We start from the raw sequence: 22047 nt of genomic DNA on the forward strand, positions 1-22047 counted from the left end.
CAAGGGCATAGAGAGAGAAAAACACAGGACTGACAATATGCTGGTAAACAGACTACATATTAATGAAAGAAACGTGCTCTCACATCTATGACCAAAGAACTTTTTATTTGGGACTATAAACTGTGACTCTTCAGCATGGCACAAATTGTGATGGTAATTACAAAATCTTGTTTTTAACACGCATACACACAAACCCTTACTCTAAAGTATCCATATATGTACCATTATATTACATTACAACAGATGTGAATGAATAAAAAGAATACTCACAAATGAAGTAAACATGCAAACACCCCTATAATGTATACACACTAACCCAAGTATGATCAACAGCATAAACGTTTTTTTAAAAAAGCTTTCATGTTTAGTCTAATGACTAAAACCTCTCTTGATGAGTCTAAAATGTAGATTAAAATCTTTCTGGTCTGAGATTGACCAAAAGATGAGCTTCCCCACCCCTAATAACCATCAAAGGACTATTTGTGTTCGCACACCTGATTCAAGCTGAGGATCCAAATAGCAGTCATTTATTTGAACTGTTCTGGCATTGTTCTTCTGATATCACAGTACAATTCAATGATACTGCAAACTGTGCACTGTAAATGTAAAGCCTTTTCTTCCTGTGCAGTCAAAGTTTGGCATTATGGAGTCATGGCTTAAATTGCATTGTATTACATGTACCAGTGGGGTTGTACAAACCGGAAAATTTAATTATATGTAGATATTCGGAGTGGGTGGGTGATGCTCAATCATGAGCTGTGCTTTCTGTTTGACAAAGTAGCTTTAACCTAATACAGTATTTGTGCAATCCATGGCATTTGATAGATCATTTATACTATCATCTGTGGCTTTACTAAAATCATTGTAGTATTTTACTATCACTGAAAACTACAAAATAATTTATGTACTTAATTTATGTCTGACATAACGGTTGACTTTTCATGTAGCTCTATTAATAATATAACACAATTTTCTCTTGATATTATAACCATTTCCAGGCTAAAACTAGCTCATTAATAAAGTTAACGACTAATAGTTTCATACTCAATGAAACTTTTAACCTCTAAATACCATTTCCTTGCAGAAAAGTATACAAAAATATTAGTATTCTAGTAACATTGATAATTCTGGTTATCAATCAGCCTCCACCAACTATTTTCAGTATGGCATGAGTGTAATATCATGCTGTCCTTTGGAGATGCTGTCATTTTAGCTGATATTAATATTAAGTGTGCATATCTGTTAAAGGAATAGTTCACCTAAAAATTTAAATTTGCTGAAAATATACTCACCCTCAGGCCATCCAAGATGTAGATGAGTTTGTTTATTTGTCGGAACAGATTGGGAGAAATTTAGCATTACATCACTTTCTCATCAATGGATTTGCAGTGAATGGGTGCCGTCAGAATAAGAGTTCAAACAGCTTATAAAAACATCACAATAATCCACACAACTCCTGTCCATCATGTTGCATGGCCTGAGGGTGAGTAAAGTTTCAGAATTTTTATTTTTGGGTGAACTGTCCCTTTAAGAGGCACTTTTGGTACAGAGCACATCACTATGTACATGTAGGGATTCAAGAACAAAGCACTTCAGTGATTGGTGCACTTGCAAAAAGCATCCCTCTCAAATAAGGCCTTGATTGACTAATATTTTTCATGAATGTTCATTAGCATAATGAATATAAATGGAGTCCGCCTCCCTCCACTCAATTAAAAAAAAACAATTCTGATCAATAAATAGTCTTGTCGTTTTCTGCTCAAACACCTGTTGAATTAAATTTTGTCCCTGCATTTCCTTACAGCCCAGTGTCTTCCTCTTCCTCTCCCTCTTCCTGTTGCGGGAGCAGCCTGTAGTGTTCAGCACCCAGTGGAAGGAAGGTGGAGAGCGGCCGATTCCTGTCTTCATCCAGTGGGGAGTGATGGTCATTCGGCTCTGGCTCAGCAGAATTGCATTTGGAGTATAGTTCTCTTGGAGGCTCAATCTCGCCCTCCTCCACTGGTAGGTTCCGTCCACCTCTGAAGTAGGAGAGCAGGTAGCCAATGGGCACAGGGAGAGATGCTACGATGATTAGCATGGAGAGCATGACCAGAGCCCATCCAGGATACTCAAGGCTAGTTTCAGATCCCTGACAAAGAGACATACTGTCACCATACTTGGGTAGATAAACTGTAGCAATATGACAAAGGGGTCAAACAACATTGTAGCCCCTTGACTCTCATTGTACAACACCACGCAAAATGTTTTTAAAGAAACTACTACAATTTTTTTCTATTCATCAAAGAACACTAAAAAATAAAATGTATCAAGGTTTCCACGAAAACATTTTGTTTTCAACACTGATAAGAAGAAATGTTTCTTGAGCAGCAAATAAACATACTAGGATCATGTGACACTAAAGACTGGAGTAATGGCTGCTTAAAATTCAGCTTTAAAGCCCAGGCATAAATACAATTTTAAAACATATTAACAATAGCTGTTTTCTATGTTAATGTTAATAATAATAATAATTACTGTTTTTTGATCAAATAAATGCAGTCGAAGATGAACAAAGGTCTTACAGGTTTGGAACGACATGAGGGCGAGTAATTAATGACAATTTAAATTTTTGGGTGAACTATGCCTTTAAAGGTATCTACAGTCATTATTCTTTTTTTACACTGAAGTTAGTTTATAATGGTCCATCTTATTTGCGAGTGTATAATACCGTGGTGTGGTTCCAAGCTGTGTAAGTGGGCCGTTTGAAGACCATGCGGAGAAGACTAGCAGCCAGCAGTCCCACCATGCCGAGCAGACACACATACTTCCACAAATAGCAATAAATCACCGGAGGGCGCCAGTGCAGCATCACCTCCACATCATCCAAGAAACTGGAGAACAGCAAATACAATGAGCATGAAAAAACTACACATGGCCGATTACACAAACCATATTAACCCCAAGATAATCATCTTAGAAATCTATCATCTCACCGATCAGCACCATAAATCCACGCCACGCTGAAGGTTTCAAAAACCACAACGATGATCAGTGGCAGTGTGGCAGAATAGTCATCAAACATGGTCACAAAATAGTTGCCACTTCTCTGAGTGAACAGCAGGCCAATGATGAAGCCAAGGATACAGCTACACACTGCAAATTATACAAAATGATACAGCCAAGTTATGTGACATTTACAACCACGGCACAATATCCTTTAGTATTAGCACATCTATTTGTGTGTACCCATCAACATTGTCTTGTGGCGCCCCAGCACTCGGAAGTTGTCCATGAGTGGGGTAAGAATCCCCTGCATGGTGCCAAACATGGTGGAGAGGCCCAAATTCAGCAGCATGAGAAAGAACAAAGTCGACCAAAATGGACTTGCAGGAAAGAATGCCATCGCCTCTGTAAATGCTATAAACGCCAAACCTGTGCCCTCCACACCCTAAGAGAAACAGGAACAACGCAGATGGATAGATGGACTCACAACCAGAAACAATTTCATTATGATAGTGAGACTCATTTGGATACTGAATATGCACTGAAACACATGTATATTTGTGAATCCCACCTTGCTCATTTCTCTTTCCAGGTCACAGTCAGTGATATTTGACCCTAGCAGGCTACCATAGTGGCTGTACCATTCTCTGTAGTCTGGAAGAGTCACAGATTTGGGGTCTGAAATGTTGAACCATGGCCACCAATGTTCTGTCGAACCTGTTGTTGCCATTCCTGCCATCCTGGCCGCATTACTACAGAGTGATATTAAAGGGAAATTTCCCCCAAAAATGAAACAGCAGAACAAAGACATTCATACAGGTTTGGAACTACTTGAGGGTGAGTAAATGATGACAGAATTTTCATTTTTGGGTGAACTATCCTTTTAACATTACATGTAATATCAATATAAAGAAATTCTGAAAATGTTTTTAGTAACAGAAAAACTATTATCTGGATTCTATTGTATATACAGTGCCATCCACTAATATTGGTACCTTTGGTAAATATGAGCAAAGGTGGCTGTGAAAATAAATCTGCATCTTTATACATCTGATCTTTCAACTCCGGGCCAAACAATGGGAAGTGGGGGGAAAATGTCATATTGAAATAAAAGTTATGAAGAATTTCTAGGGGTACCAATAATTGTGGCAAACATGCATTGGAGAAAAACATTTATTTCATAATGTGTGTTTCCCCCCAGTTTCAATTGTTTTACTTTAATAAAAGGTTAGAATTTTGTCATCTACAAATTTTGGGGAAAAAAATGTGAACAGTTTTCATAAAAATATTAAGCAGCATAGTTTTCAACATTGATAATAATAGGAAATTTCTTGTGCAGCAAATCAGCTTATTAGAATGATTTCTGAAGGATCGTGTGACACTGAAGACTGGAGGAATGATGCTGAAAATTCAGCTTTGCATCACAATAATAGATTACATTTTAAAATATATTTTATTATTTTAAATTGTAATAATATGTCACAATATTACTGTTTTTACTCTGATTTTGTTCAAATGCAGCTTTGGTGAGCATTTAAGACTTTTGTTCAAAAACAAAAAAAAATTACTGATCGCAAACTTTTGAACAGTGATTCATGTTCTTTTCATAACACTTTCATAAATTAAGGTGAGAGATTGGATACAATTGTATTTCAAGCAAAAAAGGAGGAAAATGAATTCTCTCTTACGTTGCAACACAATCCAGAGCAATTGTCTTGGCTCTGAAACCAAGGACCACAAAGACAACCAGAGTGGCCAGTACTGAGGTCATGAAGTTGATGCCTGAGACCATGATGGCGTCCCAGTGGCAGTTGTTATGCACAGGGTTGTAGGACGAGTAAGCGATCACAGAGCCGTAACCCAGACCCAGTGCAAAGAACACCTGTGTAGCAGCCTGACGCCACACCTGCACTTCCCCCCAAATCTCCAGCTAATATAGACAGGGAGAAATAGACTATGATTACACAATCGCATTTAGATACTGCATTCAACGTGCCTTTGAATTGCCCTTTATGGGAGTAGTGTGAGCTCTTGTCACCTTAGGGTAAAACATATATTTGATGCCCTCTATAGCGCCGTCCAACATGAGCCCTCTGATTAGAAAACAGATCAGCACAACATAAGGGAACACTGAGGAGAAATACATCACCTGGAGAAAAGAAAAGATAGATCATTAATTGGATTAACTTCTTATGTTTTAATTTCATCTGTTGATTCCATTCATTTCCAAGTTTTGGCAACGATTTTGAACACTCTGCGACCCAAATGTCCCTTAAAGAACACAAAAAAAAAAAAAAAAAAAAAAAAAAAAAACATCACAAAAATAGCAACACTGCAAAGAAAATGGCTTGATAAAATTCTTTATTTTTTTACAATGTAAAAAGTTTTATCTGAGGTTAGGGGATAGAAAATAACATTAGCTCAGTAACAAACAATAAATGTACAAGAAAAGTCTCTACCACTATAGCGAAACAAACATGTGAATGTTGTACCTTGGCAGAAGACTTGATGCCCTTGATCATTGCGAGACACACTATAGCCCAGGCGGCAAACAGGCATCCAGTCATGATGGGGTTAAACTCTCCTGACTGATCTATGGAGTCTGAGATATCCAGAGCCTTTCTGAACCAGAAATATGAGGTAGGAGAACTTGCTGCACATTCCTTCACTAAGACAGGAAGATGAGATGTGTTACAACACAGCCGTACTTAAACCCTTTATATCAAAGTCACGCAATATACAAAGAGTGTAATTATCAGGGATGTACGTGAGTGCTCATTTGTGGATTGCTAACACTATTCAATTTTCTTCCATACTTGAATAGAAAAACTGATTTTCATTTGTGCCTTTGCCTTAGGCAACAACGAAACTTATTCTTCCATTGAACCCTTGACCTAAAATTGTAAATGCAGTGGGTTTTACTGTTATTTTAAAAACTTGATGTTTTCATTACTGCATACTGTGCATTTAATTTTCCTAATTTAATTTTTTTTTCCAGGTAAGCAGGTGGGGAATGGGAATGTCTCTAGGGGCTTATCTGAGGGTGAATGTCCTTTTTCCTTTATCCGTTATCCGGAGGTAACAGTGGAGCGTGGAGACGGTAGAGAACTGGAGCGGTGGAGAACAGGGATAGGAACACTGGAGCAAATGGTAAGCAGACAAAAGGTAAGTGGGTCAGGTTAGTCAACAAGGAATGTTTGTGAATGGGAGGAGTGCAGGGATATAGTGCTGCTGATTAGTGCTGACAGGTGGCGGTGATCAGAAATCAGGGGATTGGGATCTGGTGAGTGTCGTTGGTGGAGACTGCAGTGACTCTCTGACAATTGTCAATGTTTAAAACAGCGATGATGCTTTAAATTTTTGTGATTACTTATTTTCAGGACTTTATGATGAAAAGAAAGTTCAAAGGAACAGCATTAATTTTAATTTTTGTATTATAAATTTATTTACGGTCACTTTTGATCAATTTAATGCTTCCTTGCTCAAAGTATTAACTTATTTAAAAAAATAATAATAATACTTTCTGACCTCAAACTTCTTCATAGTAATATGGTAAACTAATTACTCATTTTGTGTGTATGACTACAAAATGACTTGAAACGGCCATTTCAAGTGATTATGTGTTTGTGAGCAACATACCTGTCTGGTTTGAGATCATATCTACAGGACACTGTTCCCATGGCAATGGATACTGGAATGAATTCCCCATATAGAACAGAGACCAGGCAATGATAACATTATAGTACAGGGCCACAAAGAAACAAACCTGAGAAAAACAAGAGCAGCATGAAAACGCCTGTGTAGATGTATCATTTTAAACCAAACAGAATAGTCATTGTCATTATCTTTACTGGTTCTGTTACTGAAAGACAAACTCCGATAACCTGACATATCGTGTAAGATACCAACATTATGGAACTTATGGTCTTACTGACAATCTGATACTGTTATCATACAAGCACACATATGCAAAAGCACAAAGGAAATCCTCTTATATTCTCATACAGAGAGGAAATACTTCCAGTCCTCGCATACAAACACAGAATATATCTCAACATGTATGTCTAGATTGTAGCTATTTTAGAAACACGTTTCACAACAGTGAATTAAATCTGGCTGCGTGCTTTAAAGCTGCCTCAGAATAATAATAGAAAAAACACATGCAAATGAAGAAAACAACTTCATCAATTTGACAACACGCGCTGCAAATGCTGACAACACAACCAAACAAAGAAACGCGCTGCAAATAAAAATCTTTATTTGGTTGTGTTGTGAGCATTTTGTTACTGTCATGAGCCGGGTTTGATTCCAGTTTTCTTTTCCTTTCTATTTCTTGCTCTGCTTCCTAGACTCAGCTGTTCCCTCCGGACAGTACAGTCTCCTGTGGATCCGGCTAGCGAACAAAAGACTGCCTGAGTTCGTTTTTGTGGACAATAAACTGTTTTACTTGCCTTTGCCTCTGGGTCCCTTTGTGTTTGTAACAGTTTCTTTATTTGTTTGCATTGTGAGCATTTGCAGCACCTGCTGTCAAAATTATGAAGATGTTTTCTTGATTTGCTGGTGCTTTTTCTATTTGCATGTGTTTTCTGAAGTTGGAGACCGGCCACCGTACAAATATTTTCTCAATTTTCTAATTTTATTGCATCAGCAGCCACAAAATATTTGTGGCCTTTTTGCCTGTACACAGACACATTTCCTGTTGCAACTAATCTAGGCATTTACAGAAATCAAATTAAAATATTCCCATGTCATGTAACTACCAGATGAAACACGATACCTTTCAGCTTGTTTTAAATATAAACTCACCAGTAATATCTCTGAAAAAAATATAAACTCACCAGTAATATCTCTGAAAAAATGTCAACACTATTTTTGTCTATCTTTGTTATAATGTCTATTATGCACTGTAATACTAATATATATATATATATATATATATATATATAAAAAAAGTGCCGTGAAAAGGTTTTTGCCCCCTTTGTTTTTTTTTGCATATTTGTCACACTTAAAAGATTCAGATCATCAAACAAATTTTAATATTACACAAAGGTAATGCAAGTAAATTCAAAATGTAGTTTTTAAATGATTTCATTTATTAAGGGAAAAAAGCGGTCCAAACCTTCCGGGCCCCTATGTGAAAAATTAATTGCCCCATCCTGTTAAATAATGAAGAACTGTGATTAACCACATTACTTTAGAAAAATGAGTTAAATTTCACTAGACACACCCAGACCTGACTACTGCCAGACCTGTTGAATCAAGAAATCACTTAAATAGAACGTGTCTGACTAAGTGAAGCATGCTTAAAGAGCAACACATCATGCCGTGATCTAAAGAAATTCAAGAACAGATGAGAAACAACATAGTTGACACGTATCAGTCTGGAAAGGGTTATTAAGCTATTTCTAAGGCTTTGGGACTCCAGCAAACCACGGTCAGAGCCATTATCCACAAATGGAGAAAACTTGTAACAGTGGTGAACCTTCCTATGAGTGGCCGGCCAAATTTAAATTACTCCAAAATTACTCCAAGAGCGCAACGACGACTCATCCAGGAGATCATAAAATAACCCAGAACAACATCTAAAGAACTGCAGGCCTCACTTGCCTCAATTAAGGTCAGTGTTCATGATTCAACAATAAGAAAGAGACTGGGCAAAAATGGCATCCATGGGAAAGTTCCAAGGCAAAAGCCATTGCTGACCAAAAAGAACACAAAGGATCATCTCACATTTGCCAAAATATATCTTGATTATGCTCAAGACTTTTGGGCGAATATTCCGTGGACTTATGAGAAAAAAGTTGAACTTTTTGGAAGGTGTGTGTCCCGTTACATCTGGTGTAAAACCAACACAAGATTTCATAAAAAGAACATCATACCATCAGTCAAACGTGGTGGTAGTGTGATGGTCTGGGGCTGCTTTCCAGCTTCAGGACGTGGACGACTTGCCATAATTAATTGAACCATGAATTCTGCACTCTATCAGAAAATCCTGAAGGAGAATGTCCAGCCGTCAGTTTGTGACCTCAAGCTCAAGCGCACTTGGGTTATGCAGCAGGACAATGATCCCAAACACACCAGCAAGCCCACACTATCTATCTATCTATCTATCTATCTATCTATCTATCTATCTATCTATCTATCTATCTATCTATCTATCTATCTATCTATCTATCTATCTATCTATCTATCTATCTATCTATCTATCTATCTATCTATCTATCTATCTATCTATCTATCTGTGGCCTAATGGTTAGAGAGATGGACTCGTAATCCAAAGGTTGCGGGTTCGAGTCCCGGGCCGGCAGGGATTGTAGGTGGGGGGAGTGAATGTCCAGCGCTCTCTCCACCCTCAATACCACGACTGAGGCGCCCTTGAGCAAGGCACCGAACCCCCAACTGCTCCCCGTGCTCCACAGCATAAATGGCTGCCCACTGTTCACGGTGTGTGTGTTCACTGCTGTGTGTGTGCACGTTGGATGGGTTAAATGCAGAGCACGAATTCTGAGTATGGGTCACTATACTTGGCAGTATGTCACTTCACTTCATAAGCGCAATGTTAAAATGCAATAAAATCATTTTCCTCGAGTACTAAAATAGTTATTCTCATATAGAGAGTGTTTTACCATGCAGCTGGAGTAACCGATGCCAACGAGGCGAGGTGAGATGTGCTTCCAGACCCCGATGCTGCCCTGACGGATGCTCTGCCCAGCAGCCAGCTCCATGAAGAACAGAGGAACCCCGATAATGAGCAACAGCAACACATACAGTAACATAAAGGCACCTGAAGACAGAGAGTGTCTGATTATGTTAACAAACATTTCAATTTCACACACACATACAATGAACAAAAATACCCACCTCCTCCATTTTGGTGGCAGAGATAGGGGAACCTCCAGACATTGCCCAGGCCAACACTAAAGCCCACCTGAGCGAGCACATACTGCAGCTTACTGTCCCACGCTGGCCTGTCGTCCCCTTGCCCATCAACACCTGCAGATCCTTCTTCATCTGCCGCCACCAGAGCCGCGTCTGATCGACTCTCAGCCAATACACTGCCATCCTCATCATTGGGCAACGGCAGCTTCTCCATCTAGAGAGGACACAACAATTGTCACTAAATGTTGGAGAACATGAACAATGACCAGTCAGTGTTATTTAAGTATTATTCATATTCTACTTTAGTATTTATTCATTACTATTTGAAATCAGATTTAATTTAGTTATTTTCTGTTTTCATTTTAGTTTGTTTTAGTAATGTTGTTATGTGCTCATTGTCATTTCTATGTATCTTTCATTTTATTTCAGCTTTAGCAATTTTACTACTTCAACTAACTTATTTTAGCTACATTTAAATTTTTGTTACATTTTTAATCTATTTTTAATTTTATTTAAGCTTTATTTCTATTAATTAAATCAATTTTTTAAATGTTTTTTATAGATAGGACAGTAGAGAGACGACAGGAAAGCACTGGGTGGAGAGAGGGGGCAGGATCGGCAAAGGACCTCGTGACGGGACTCAAATTCGGGTCGCCGTGAGCCCAGTTGTGCTGTATGTTGACGTGCTAACCACAAGGCTATTGGGGCCAACAATGAAATCAAATTTTTAATAGTTATAGTTACCAGTAACAACACTGCTTCCAGCGTAGCTCTTTGTTTTTACCACCATGGATAAAATGGTGAACGACTCTTTATTCTATTTATAATGTTCCTTTCAGGTTCTCAGCAATTATATTGTCAACAGAAGGTCTAAAACAGTGACATACAAGAGAAAAGAATATGTTCAACATGATGGTCACAATACATACGGCACCTTCTTGGACAAGTACACCCGTTTTGCAGAAAACCACAGGGAACCGCTAACCCTCTATTTCTCTTTATCCATCTATCTTCACTTCGCTGTGTTTACTTCTCTCATTTTTTCTTGGACTCTCTACCTCTTCCCTGGAGAGAAGTGAAAGGATTCATTGTGTTCTTTATGTAAGTTGGAGTGAGTAAAAAAGTAAAAAAAGTCAAGACCAACTTGCCATCTCCGTTTCCCTCCAGCTATCACTTTTCTTCTGACTTCAAGGTAAACAGAAGATTATGGTGCAGAATGAACAACACTGAGAGCAGAAAACCAGAGTGAAGAGAGTAGAAAGGCTAAATTAATTAGTTGCCTTATATTATGTATAGGTCCATGTACTTGTTTTATTCAACATAATGCATTTAATTTATTTTAATCTCTTATTTTATTAATATAAAATCAGTTTATAATTTCTGTTTTATTTATTGATAGCATACTTTCACTCCTTCTTCGTCACTAACAGGTACAGTACATCTAAATCTCTTTATCTTAGAAATAATCCAGACGTTCTCCAGTGGAGATAAAGAGCTCATCTGAACACAAGCGAATGACAAACATATAAAGTGTGTATTTCAAAATGGTCTTGTTAATTTTACAAATAATAAATGTTTGCATACAGATCGGGCCAAATATTTAAAAGTAAACAGAAGGCAACCACAACTACAGCCCACGAACACAATTCCAGCATCAGAGTCTTGTTGGTTCAAAACTAATTTTTACAAAAACTGTATTTCACATGAGATTTATCAACATACAGAGGCCCTCCTTGTGATTGTGATACACACAACCAGGACTGTACAAGAAACTTTAGGCCAGTTAATTACTGTTTATTTCCAAATGTTAGAAATCAAAAAGAGATTTATCTCGTTTCCATGTTAAGGCTCCAGACAGATGGGAACTTACTTAATGTTTGGAAATAAATTACAGTATGTGAAGCACAGTATGACACTGACATAATTAAACAGCTGTAAAAAAAAAAAATTGTATTCTAAATATAAAAAATGTGGAAAGATTTCATACCGTAGCACCATATAAAATCACTGTTAAAATTTATTATAAATCTAATTTATATTCAAATACATTTTACTGACAATGTTATAGTAACTAATTTAGTTGGCATATTTAAAGTGAAAAGCACGTCAAATACTGCACTATAAACTGTAAAATGTTTATGTAACCTCTAGTCAAGTGAGTTATTCTACATCATAAGATCTATTTTCATTATTACACTATTTATTATGAAAAGTGTTATACAATACAGAGCATTTGGAAAATGAAAGAAATAGTTTCCAGGACTGACAGCATACATATCTGGTAACAATTTTGTTCTTGTTTTATTGTAAAAAAAAAAAAAAAAAAAAAAAATGCCTGTGTTGGTTATTGTATGTTTTTCCTTGTATGATTATCAATGAACAAATAAAAATTAAAGAAAGAAATTTTATAAAATTAATTTTTAACTGAAAAAATCTCTAATGTTGGGTAAATATATTTTCCACATTTTTTCAATAATTTTGATAAATGACAGACTTGTCTTTATAATTCAATGCTTTAAGTATAAATGGTTCTGTATGCATGAAAATAAATGTAAATAGTTGCCTCTATATTCATAAAAGGGGATCATCATATTTGCAGGCATTAAAAGGGTTTAAAAAGGTTGAAAACCCCTGAACTGGGGCATGACAAAGTCATGCGTCTGCATACGGTTTCACAGCTAAAAAGGCCATACGGGTAAACGTTGACTTGAAAGAGTCAGGTCTAGCACTATTTACTCACCGTATGAAGAAGGGCCCAGCTTGGGGGATCTAGTATCTTAATAGCATGTCAGCTTCTGAGGCATTTCATGAGTTACAAAAATACAAGTGTTGCATAAAAACTAACAAAACGAAGAATATACAAGATGTTTCACATTTACATATGATAAAAAAAAATCTAAACATTATCTGGTAAAATCTCACTAAACAAGTCCCTAAGTGAGCTTACTACATAAAAATGTGGTCTACTTGCATTAAAAAAGTGGGACAGTCCAATAAAATATGTTTAATAGAAAGAGGGGTCTTGCAAAGGGCTGTACGTTAACTTTTTTTGCACATAGCACTGGTGCTACAGTGGTAAATTTATTCATCGCACAGACCAGTTTTTCGTAGCATGTGCGTCGCACTGTACAGCCCTGGGTCTTCATCTGGGATCTAAGCGCTCTCCACTGTGAGAGTGGAAAAATACACATGTCCTGATCCCTCTCTATAGCAAAGACAGAGTGAGAGAGCATGTGAGAGAAGGAGAAAGAGGTGTGTCACTGCGTCAGAGCTGAGTTGACTGACAAGCAGACTTTGTGAGGTGGAAAGTTTTCAAGGTGTCCGATGCCTCTATGATGATTTCGTGACAGGGGAACAGTAAACAACATCTCATCCCTCTCTTGTTCTTGTCTCCGTGCCCTTGCATGTCTAGGTAGCTGTCTGACACGACTACTCTGCCAATTACACAAGAAAAAAAAAAGACAAAAGCTAACTGAACCTATTGGAAACTGAAAAGATTTTCTTTGGCTCTTTGTTAATCCTCCGAGTGCCTTTTCTACAAGTGCCAGTGACCTTCCCACTCAACCAGTTATTTGACTTACTGTGCTATTTTTTCTGTGCCAGTCTCATTTGATTTCATTTATGCAACTGTGCAAGAGAACACATGACTATGCGTGTAGACAGTAACAACACCACTGATTGAAATACTGAAATAGACACCCTCTCTTTTGCTCTCGCTGTCGTGTGGGAACCAACACTGTTTATATTTGTCAGCTTAAAAGAAGCAAAATATTACTTGTGTTTCAGGGTAAGAAAGATAAGAAACAACTTCATGTATTACAACAACTACTACAAGTCCAATGTTATGATTATACAAAATGTTGTCTACAACAAAAGCTGGCCATTAATCTTTGCTTTTGAAATATGATTAATGTTTCTGAAACTGTCAAATTTATTTATTATTTGATATAATAAAATTTGTATAAATATTCTATATGATTTTCTAAACCGTGCAGCACTTTGTGTCAACTTCTGTTGCTTTTATTGTGCTATATAAATATATATTTTGATTTGAAGTTTAAATTAATATACCCAATTGGCAGCTGATGGTATTTTAGGATCATACCATTCCAACCAACCAACCAGGAATATATCACACACCACCAATGCATTTACACTCTTTGTTTCAGCCTGTAAATAAACAGTAAATACTGAATAAATTAGACAGAATTGATTATAGAACCAATTGAATATATTAAAGACCAAAAAGTTTTAACTCAGTCACTGGTTTATGCAAAGCCTCAAATGCAATTTATTGGACACAATTTGATAGTTTCTTACTCGTTTGTTGGTAGAACCTGGTAAGAAAATAAGAACATCCAGCTCCAATCCACACATGCACATATGTTAAGGAAACTGTTGCAATTCAGTCGAAAAGTTCTCGTTTGCAGCTGATGAGAAAGCTTGCAGCAGTTCTTTGACTCTTACCTTGCAGCCCGTTTCAGGGGGAGTTGCCCTGTATAGTTAATTTGCTTAAACCGCTAATCTTCGACTGCAGCCTCTGTGTTTATCGATTCAGCTAAAAATCCCGTCGTTCAGACCCACTGCAGTATTTTTACCCCGCTCTTGGGTTGATTATAGAACCGCGCCACGTTGGAAGCTGGACTGTATAGCTACAACTTTGGTAAAAGGCAAATGTAACGCCAGACCCCAGACCTCTGTGATTGGGGAACAACTCATGAACTTTTTTACCTATGTTGAACGTGCCCTCCCCTTCTTGACAGCTCTTTGTGTCACATTACAGAACACGCGGAGCTCCCCTGTAGGCGTCTGCATGCTCTTTAATATCAAAACACCCACAACTATAACAGAAAACCCACCTGTATAAACACCTACAAATTAGTAAGTGTATAAAGTCCCTTAAAATGATATTATTCCACGTAGGGAGCTTCTGTAGACAGTAAAAGGAGAGTTATGAATGGTAACGCATGCTCCACCTCCCGCCTCTTGTTTATATTTTGAATAAGCACATTGTTGTTCATATGCGTTGATAGCCTATAGAAAGTCTGTGGGTACGCATAGATACCCACAGACTGGTTCTTCTAAGAAGAGGAATGTTGACAGGCGTTACATAACATCACTCATTCTTGCCAAGAAGGCCCATTGCACTTTTTAACACACGAGGGCGCCATACCCGTGGCTTTCTCAAATAGGCTATTCAGTGCATTATCAGTGTTATTATTGCTATCATAGTTCTTTACTGAAATGCCTTAGAGTTTTACGGATATGGGCATTATTCTGTCTTATTGTGGGACGGGAGATATGGTTTACATCATGTCTGGGATGATGTTATATATTAACGAAGCAAACCACCAACCAATGCCATCAACATACTTTACTTCGTTGAACACATCCGTCATATAACCCCATAACTGGCGATCTGTAATGCATTAAGAGGGGCCTCTTGCAGATGATTAGTCAGAAAAAAGTTGATATGTGCTGAAATAGCTTCTGTGCCCCCATCCGTAATTTCAGGCAAAGGAATTCTTGACAAGCCATCAGCATTTCCATGATTTTCCGACTTACGATAACAAATGTGGTAATCATAAGCTGACAAAATAATAGCCCAACGCTGAATGCGAGCCGCAGCCATCGTTGGGAAGTGCGCATGTTCTCCAAACAAAGTCACTAAAGGTTTATGATCAGTCATCAAATTAAATGATCTTCCCCACAGATATTGATGGAACTTCTTAACTCCATAAATGACACTCAATGCTTCTTTCTCAATTTGTGAATATTTATTTTCCGCAGGAGACAAGGTACGGGAAGCATATGCAATAGGATGTTCCTCACCATTTGGCATCGTATGCTGCAGCACTGCACCAATTCCATAAGCTGAAGCATCACATCCCAAAGTCAAAGATAACTGAGGATCATAGTGCACTAACACTTTGTCGCTGGTCAACAGCTCTTTGCACTCATCAAAAGCACATTGTTTTTTCTTTCCCCACTGCCAAACCACTTGCTCTTTCAACTGCCTATACAGTGGAGCAAGCACGGTGCTCTGGTGTGGTACAAACAAAGCGTCCATAATAATTTACCAGGCCTAAAAAGGCTCGTAGTTCTTTCACATTGGCAGGTGCTGGTGCATCTTGAATAGCCCTCACCTTGTCCAGCTTGATTAACGGTGACTTTATAATCCCCACATAAACGAATTGTAGAATCCTTTTTAATCGACTGGGACGACTGGAGCAGCCCACTCACTAAATTTGACTGGAGATATAATATTTGCTTCCTCCAATCGATCAATTTCTTTCTCCACACGTTCCTTCATAACAAAAGGTAGAGGGCGACTTTTATAAAATTTAGGCGAAACATCTGGTTTCACTGAAATTGTAGCTTTAATGTCCTTTAGAGTGCCTAATTCATTCTTAAAAACTTCACTATATTTCTCAAGCACTTCTTGAATAGACCCAGGCTGTTTAGTTTGACTCACATATCGAACTTCTTTCCAATTCAACTTAACTTTCTGGAGCCAATTCCTACCACACAAATTTGGTCCATTTCCTTCCACTACAATTAGCGGCAACTCATTTACTTGGTCTTCATATTGCACAGTAACTGTGAATTGGCCCAAAACTGGAAAGTTTTCACCTGTATACGTTTTTAACTTTACTCGAGCTCCCTCCAGTGGCACATGAGCGAATAACTGCTTATATCTTGCATGTGAAATAATACTCACAGCCGCTCCTGTATCAACTTCCATCAATAAATCCTGCTGATTCACAGTAAAATTCACCTGGAACTTTTGTTTTTCCGTATCACTTAACAGTGAGAACATTTCCAATTCTGGCTCCTCAGCATACATATAGGCCGTAGTTTTATGCCTATTCTGTTGCTCCTGAGATTTATTCACATGTGACTTCTCTTTTACTCTGCACGCTTTTTTTTATATGGCCCGTATTCCCACAATGATGGCATTTAGCATTCTTAAAATAACATTCCTGGGCATTATGATTTCTGCCTTTACAACGATAGCATGCATATCTCTGGTGGTGGATCATTTTTTCATTTACCTTATGCACCGTTGTCACTGAATCATCTCTTTTCCTCAGCTGTTGCGTGTCCCGATCAGCTGTTTCCAGGCTAAGAGCAATTTCACATGCGCGTACAAAAGTGAGCGCGTCCTCCGAAAGCAATCTCCGTTGGCATGCTTCACTTTGAATTCCGCTCACAAAGCGATCACGTAAGGATTCATCCAAACTTGTACCAAAATCACATTTCGACGCACATTGTTTGAGTTCAGCAATATACTGGGACACCGTTTCATGGGATTTTTGTACACAACGCTGAAATCGGAAGCGTTCAGTGATTATCAATGGCTTTGGTTCAAAATGGGTCTGCAGGATACTAACAATTTCTTTAAAAGTTTTATCCTTTGGTTTTTGAGGTTGAACCAGATTCCGTACCAATCCATACGTAGAAGCTCCCATAACACTAAGCAACGTCGCTACTTGCTTCGCATCATCCACATCATTAGCAATCATGAACAGTTCCACTCGCTCGATATATGCAGACCAGGGGCCCGTTTCAGAAAAGAGGTTAAGTGAAAACTCTGAGTATGTTAACCCTGAAATCAGGGAAACTCTGGGTTTTCCGTTTCAAAATGGGAGGTTTGTCAAACCCGGGAAAGCAGGGTAAGTCAAGCCCGTTTCTGGAAGAGAGGAACTTATACTCAGAGTCAGTTACCATGGTAACTTACTCTGTGAACCTAACCTGGTCGGGAGCAGGTTTTCTTTGGTTAACCCAGAGTTTCTTTCGGTCTCCTCCCCCTTTTTAAAGTGTAAGCGATGTTTTAATACCTCATTCATTCATTCACGCCGCAAAATTTGGAAAATAAAATAATATTTTAATTATTTTTTTTCCTTCATGGAAACAAGACTAAATACCTTATAGCCTATTATTTATGTTATTATAATTTTTTTTACACCGTATTCATGTGCATATTTATTTGAGCGGTACCATGCATGTTAAGAAATGGTAGTTTTCTTTTAAACATCGGAGATGCAGAGCACATTATAAGATATGCAGATTTTAAGTAAAGTGTGCATCGCTCTCACGCTCTTTCTGGGAATTTTTTCCTGGGCACAAATCCATCAAAGAGGAGTATCACAGGACTGTAGGTCAATGGTGTAGTAATGGGTTTAAATGAGGCTAATCTGATAAATGATGTTCACTTGATAACATCTTTCTGTGACCTGTGGAAGTAACCCGAAATAATCAGAATTTCCTTCAGGATTTCCAGTGTGGTTGGATGCATTGATGACAAGCATGATTACTGTATGAATTGGAAGGATGCCAGGTGGAGGGGTATACGAGCCATAACCACCACTACAGCTGTTAAATAAGCAAATTATTAAAATTTTTTGGTCATCTTTATTTCCTAATACAAAAGCAAAAGTTATTATTTTTACTTTTGGATTTTAGAATTCTTCCAATACTTGACCATCTCCTCTTCATCTGTCAGTGGTGCTGGTCCAGGTTCTCCCTCTGCCTTCTTGTCAGTAGTTAATTTTATTACTCTAATTAAGAAATGTAACAGGTTGGATTAGAGCATATTTAATTTTGTGAAAAGAGTGTTAGACTATGTGGAAAAAGCTGCAGCGCATTGAAATAGACACTGAATGATATTTAATGTCAAATGTCTGTAAAGTCATTTAGCCCACACCCATGAACCTTTCATGTTTAAAGCTTTACCTTGATTCAATTGTGTTTTTATACTTCATTTTTAGCTGCTGCCATGTTCCTGTTTCTTTTTCAGTCTTTTTCATTTTTTTTTTTTTGTGGCCATGAGATACCATTAAAATGGTAGAAGAATATTAGTTCAATAATTTACAGTTTTCACCTCAGATATTATAACAGTTATTAAGTTATAGACAGTTATTAAGAATTAATGTTACGCATTGACGGAGGTACGCGCGCTGACGTCTTTTTGGCGGGAGCTGTTGCCATGGTGAATCGTAATTTCGGTGCTCCGCTGATCATGACTTTTCATAGTCGTGGTGCACGCGCTTAACTCAGAGTCAACCTACTTAGAGTTGAGTAAACTAACTCAGTTCAGCTGTTCTGTAACCGAAAACTCAGAGTTTCCCATCTCAGAGTAAGTCAACTCAGAGTTCAAGTTTAAACTCAGAGTTGGTTGAACCTCCTTATTGAAATGGGCCCCAGGATTCATTTTCTGGTTTATACTCATCCAGTCTTCCAATTTGGGCCATACTTCTTCACATTCACATAACTTTTCCTCGTCGCCGGTTTATGTTATATATTAACGAAGCAAACCACCAACCAATGCCATCAACATACTTTACTTCGGTGAACACATCCGTCATACACTGCAACACATTACATGACTTAAATACTGGCTTGATGCCAAACAATCAATCAAGTAATTACCATACACATTACTTCAAATACACCACACACGGCAACACATCACATGACTTAAATACTGGCTTGATGCCAAACAATCAATCAAGTAATTACCATACACATTAGGTGCGTTCGACTTCATGCAGCACTTGGCAGACCGATCGGCGGCTGACTTGAAGCAGTGCATGCCGGTTAGAAATTTAGTCCGACTTGAACCGGCGCCGACCACACGTCACTGTCACGTGTGGCATCAAAGTTCCGCGATATCGTTTCGAGAGCAGCCGGCTGAACCAGCCGGCGCAATTTCTCCAGAGCGACTGCGGGAGCGCTGATGACGACACAGCTGTTTCACAATTGGCCAAATTCACCACATGACAACAACGACGTGTATTTCGGGTTTATTCTGACAACTTCAGTCCCACTAATGCTCATATACGGACTTTTCAAAAAACTTTTCATATCATCTTCATCTCGTAAATCATGTTTATTAAAAGATTACAATTATTTTTACTGCAATCATTTTTTTGTTAATTCGTTTATATAGGTTTTGTGCATAGGTTTATTTTGGACCTTTTTCATGCAGACCCTTTACAGTATTAAGCTGCATAACCTATTTAGATAATCATTTTTTTATGGAATAAATCAAATGTCAATCTTACAGACTTTTAATATAATGTGGTCATCGTGGATTCTGATTGATACTAATTGTCTAGTTGCTGGGTTCATCCATCTTCACTTGCATGTGATTACTGCCAACAACTCTGGCTGGATGTCAACTTAATACAACATTCAGATCACTTTCATAAGCTGGTATAAATCATAATAGAAAGGCAAATAAATTGGGCTTATCCGTAGGCCTGTTCATGGTGTTCACGTATGAATGTTCATGGTGTTTTGTCTTACTAAAATGTGCTTACCTAACTGGAGAAACATAGTGTATTTTTCCTTACCTCTCAGGCAGAGTCGGGTAGAGGGTAGTATGTTTCCAATGCATTCTTGTTCTCTCTCAACAATGCTGTAACATCACACGCAGACAGCAATGAAATCTTGCTAACCTGCGTCCTATCTGCACCTCTTCTGCTGCACCTCTGTCATTTTCTGTTGGTCTCTTGAATTGTGAGTCAGCTGTCAGCAAACTTCATTCTGGCCATTGCTTCTCAATCTACACTTATCTTCGGCTTGACTGAGACCTAGATTTGTCAAGAAGACTCTACAACCCCTGCTATTCTCTCTAACAACTTCCCTTTCTCTCACACCCCCCGTCAGGTTGGAAGGTAACTGGTCTTCTCATTTCTAATAATTGGAAATACTCAACCCACTCTTCCCTATGCAATAAAAATTATTTTGAGTGTCATGCTATTATGGTAACAGCTCCTGTTAAACTTCATATTGTAATGATTTATCGCCTTCCTGGTCAACTGGGCACCTTTATAGAGGAGCTGGATGGGCTGCTATCCTCATTCTCTTTGGATGGCAGTTCACTTGTAGTCTTTGGTGACTTCGAAATGCATCTTGAAAAGCCTTACAACTGTAGACTTCCACTTCCACTCCATTCGATCTGAAATGGCTTACCATCACAAGCACTAACAAATCAGGCAACCAACTTGACTTAATTTACACATGCAAATGTATCACAGACAACATTTGGTAAAACCTCTAGACATCTCTGATAATGTTCAGGGCCACAAACTATACAAGTGTACCAAGACATGCCTGAATAACTTAAGAAATAACGTGAATTTGTGCATTTTAATGGATTTGAAAGAAAAAAGCCTTTCAAAGCTATAGTGGTTAAATATCTCCCTGAGTGTTAATTTAAATAAAAATGTATGTGTTCGTCAGTAGCTGACGCAATGTTGAAATACTTCTTAAACCTGAAATAATTTACTTGGCTTACCAGTTGCTCCAGTGTTCCTATCCCTGTTCTCCACCGCTCCAGTTCTCCACCGTCTCCACGCTCCACTGTTACCTCCGGATCCCCTGGAAAAGGAAAAAGGACATTCACCCTCAGATAAGCCTCTAGAGACATTTCCATTCCCCGCCTGCTTACCTGGACATTCTGCTCATCTCATTCCCCTCTGCTGCTTCTCAATAAACCTGTTGATTGTATTGCACTTACCTCTGTGTCCTGTGTCTATCTGCTGACAAGTCTGAGTATTTTAAAATATAATTTAATCTAATTACAAGTACTTAATTTTTGGAATCTGATTATGCAATCCAGATGACATGTAATAAGTTAATACCCAGTTCTGAAAATGGAATTGATGAAAGACTGTACTTGCCACAGTCTAATAAATGTATGAACAAAAGCCACGGAGTGTGACATCATATCCTGTTTGCTGGCCTAATAAATTCTGCATGTTTCCACTGTAGGTGGAGATAAGCATGTCTTTTTGAGTGAATCATTGAATCATTCACTCAACCTGTTCGCTATTCGCATTTTTAACTTTATAAAAAGTTGTGCATCTACAAATCTACTTAGAGACTGCAGACTAAGTGTTTAATTAATGGTCACTGTAAAGATTCAAAATGCAGATTCATACAGTGTAGCACTTTGAATGAGAGGAAAGAGGAAATGCAGGTACAAAAAGTGTCTTGTGAAACTTGATTCACGTTTCCTGGTAGGATGAACAGCATTTACTTGGCAAAGCGTCTGAGGCAACAGACAGAATTCATATCAAAATGACACAATCACTGGGAGTGTATGTTCATTATTTACTTTTGAGAAATTCTTCTATATACATTCTATACCTCTTCTATACCTAATATCTAATAATA

The 22047-nt window shown here is 38.0% G+C and overlaps 1 protein-coding gene across 1 annotated transcript; it reads right to left on the bottom strand.

The window, feature by feature from the left end:
• Positions 1-87: 87 nt before the first annotated feature.
• LOC306865992 (sodium-dependent neutral amino acid transporter B(0)AT2-like) lies at positions 88-14566 on the bottom strand. Its single transcript, XM_079410917.1, has 12 exons — positions 14329-14566; positions 9844-10075; positions 9609-9766; positions 6622-6748; positions 5475-5650; positions 5021-5131; positions 4671-4912; positions 3554-3734; positions 3226-3427; positions 2973-3132; positions 2708-2870; positions 88-2128 (listed from the first exon to the last, which is right to left on the bottom strand). The coding sequence occupies exons 2-12, from the start codon at positions 10073-10075 to the stop codon at positions 1799-1801; spliced, it is 2082 nt and encodes a 693-aa protein (XP_079267043.1). The 5' UTR covers positions 14329-14566; the 3' UTR covers positions 88-1798.
• Positions 14567-22047: the final 7481 nt, after the last annotated feature.

This window comes from Barbus barbus (assembly GCF_936440315.1).
Source record: "Barbus barbus genome assembly, chromosome: 4".
NCBI lineage: Eukaryota > Metazoa > Chordata > Actinopteri > Cypriniformes > Cyprinidae > Barbus > Barbus barbus.

What these genes read in the sequence shown, in the direction of transcription:
- LOC306865992 (XM_079410917.1), bottom strand. Translation starts at nt 10,075, where the DNA reads ATGGAGAAGCTGCCGTTGCCCAATGATGAGGATGGCAGTGTATTGGCT. An exon ending in GCATCAAGTCTTCTGCCAAG is followed by an intron (nt 5,132 to 5,474) that starts GTACAACATTCA and finishes TCTTTTCTCCAG; the next exon opens with GTGATGTATTTCTCCTCAGT. An exon ending in AATATATGTTTTACCCTAAG is followed by an intron (nt 4,913 to 5,020) that starts GTGACAAGAGCT and finishes TGTCTATATTAG; the next exon opens with CTGGAGATTTGGGGGGAAGT.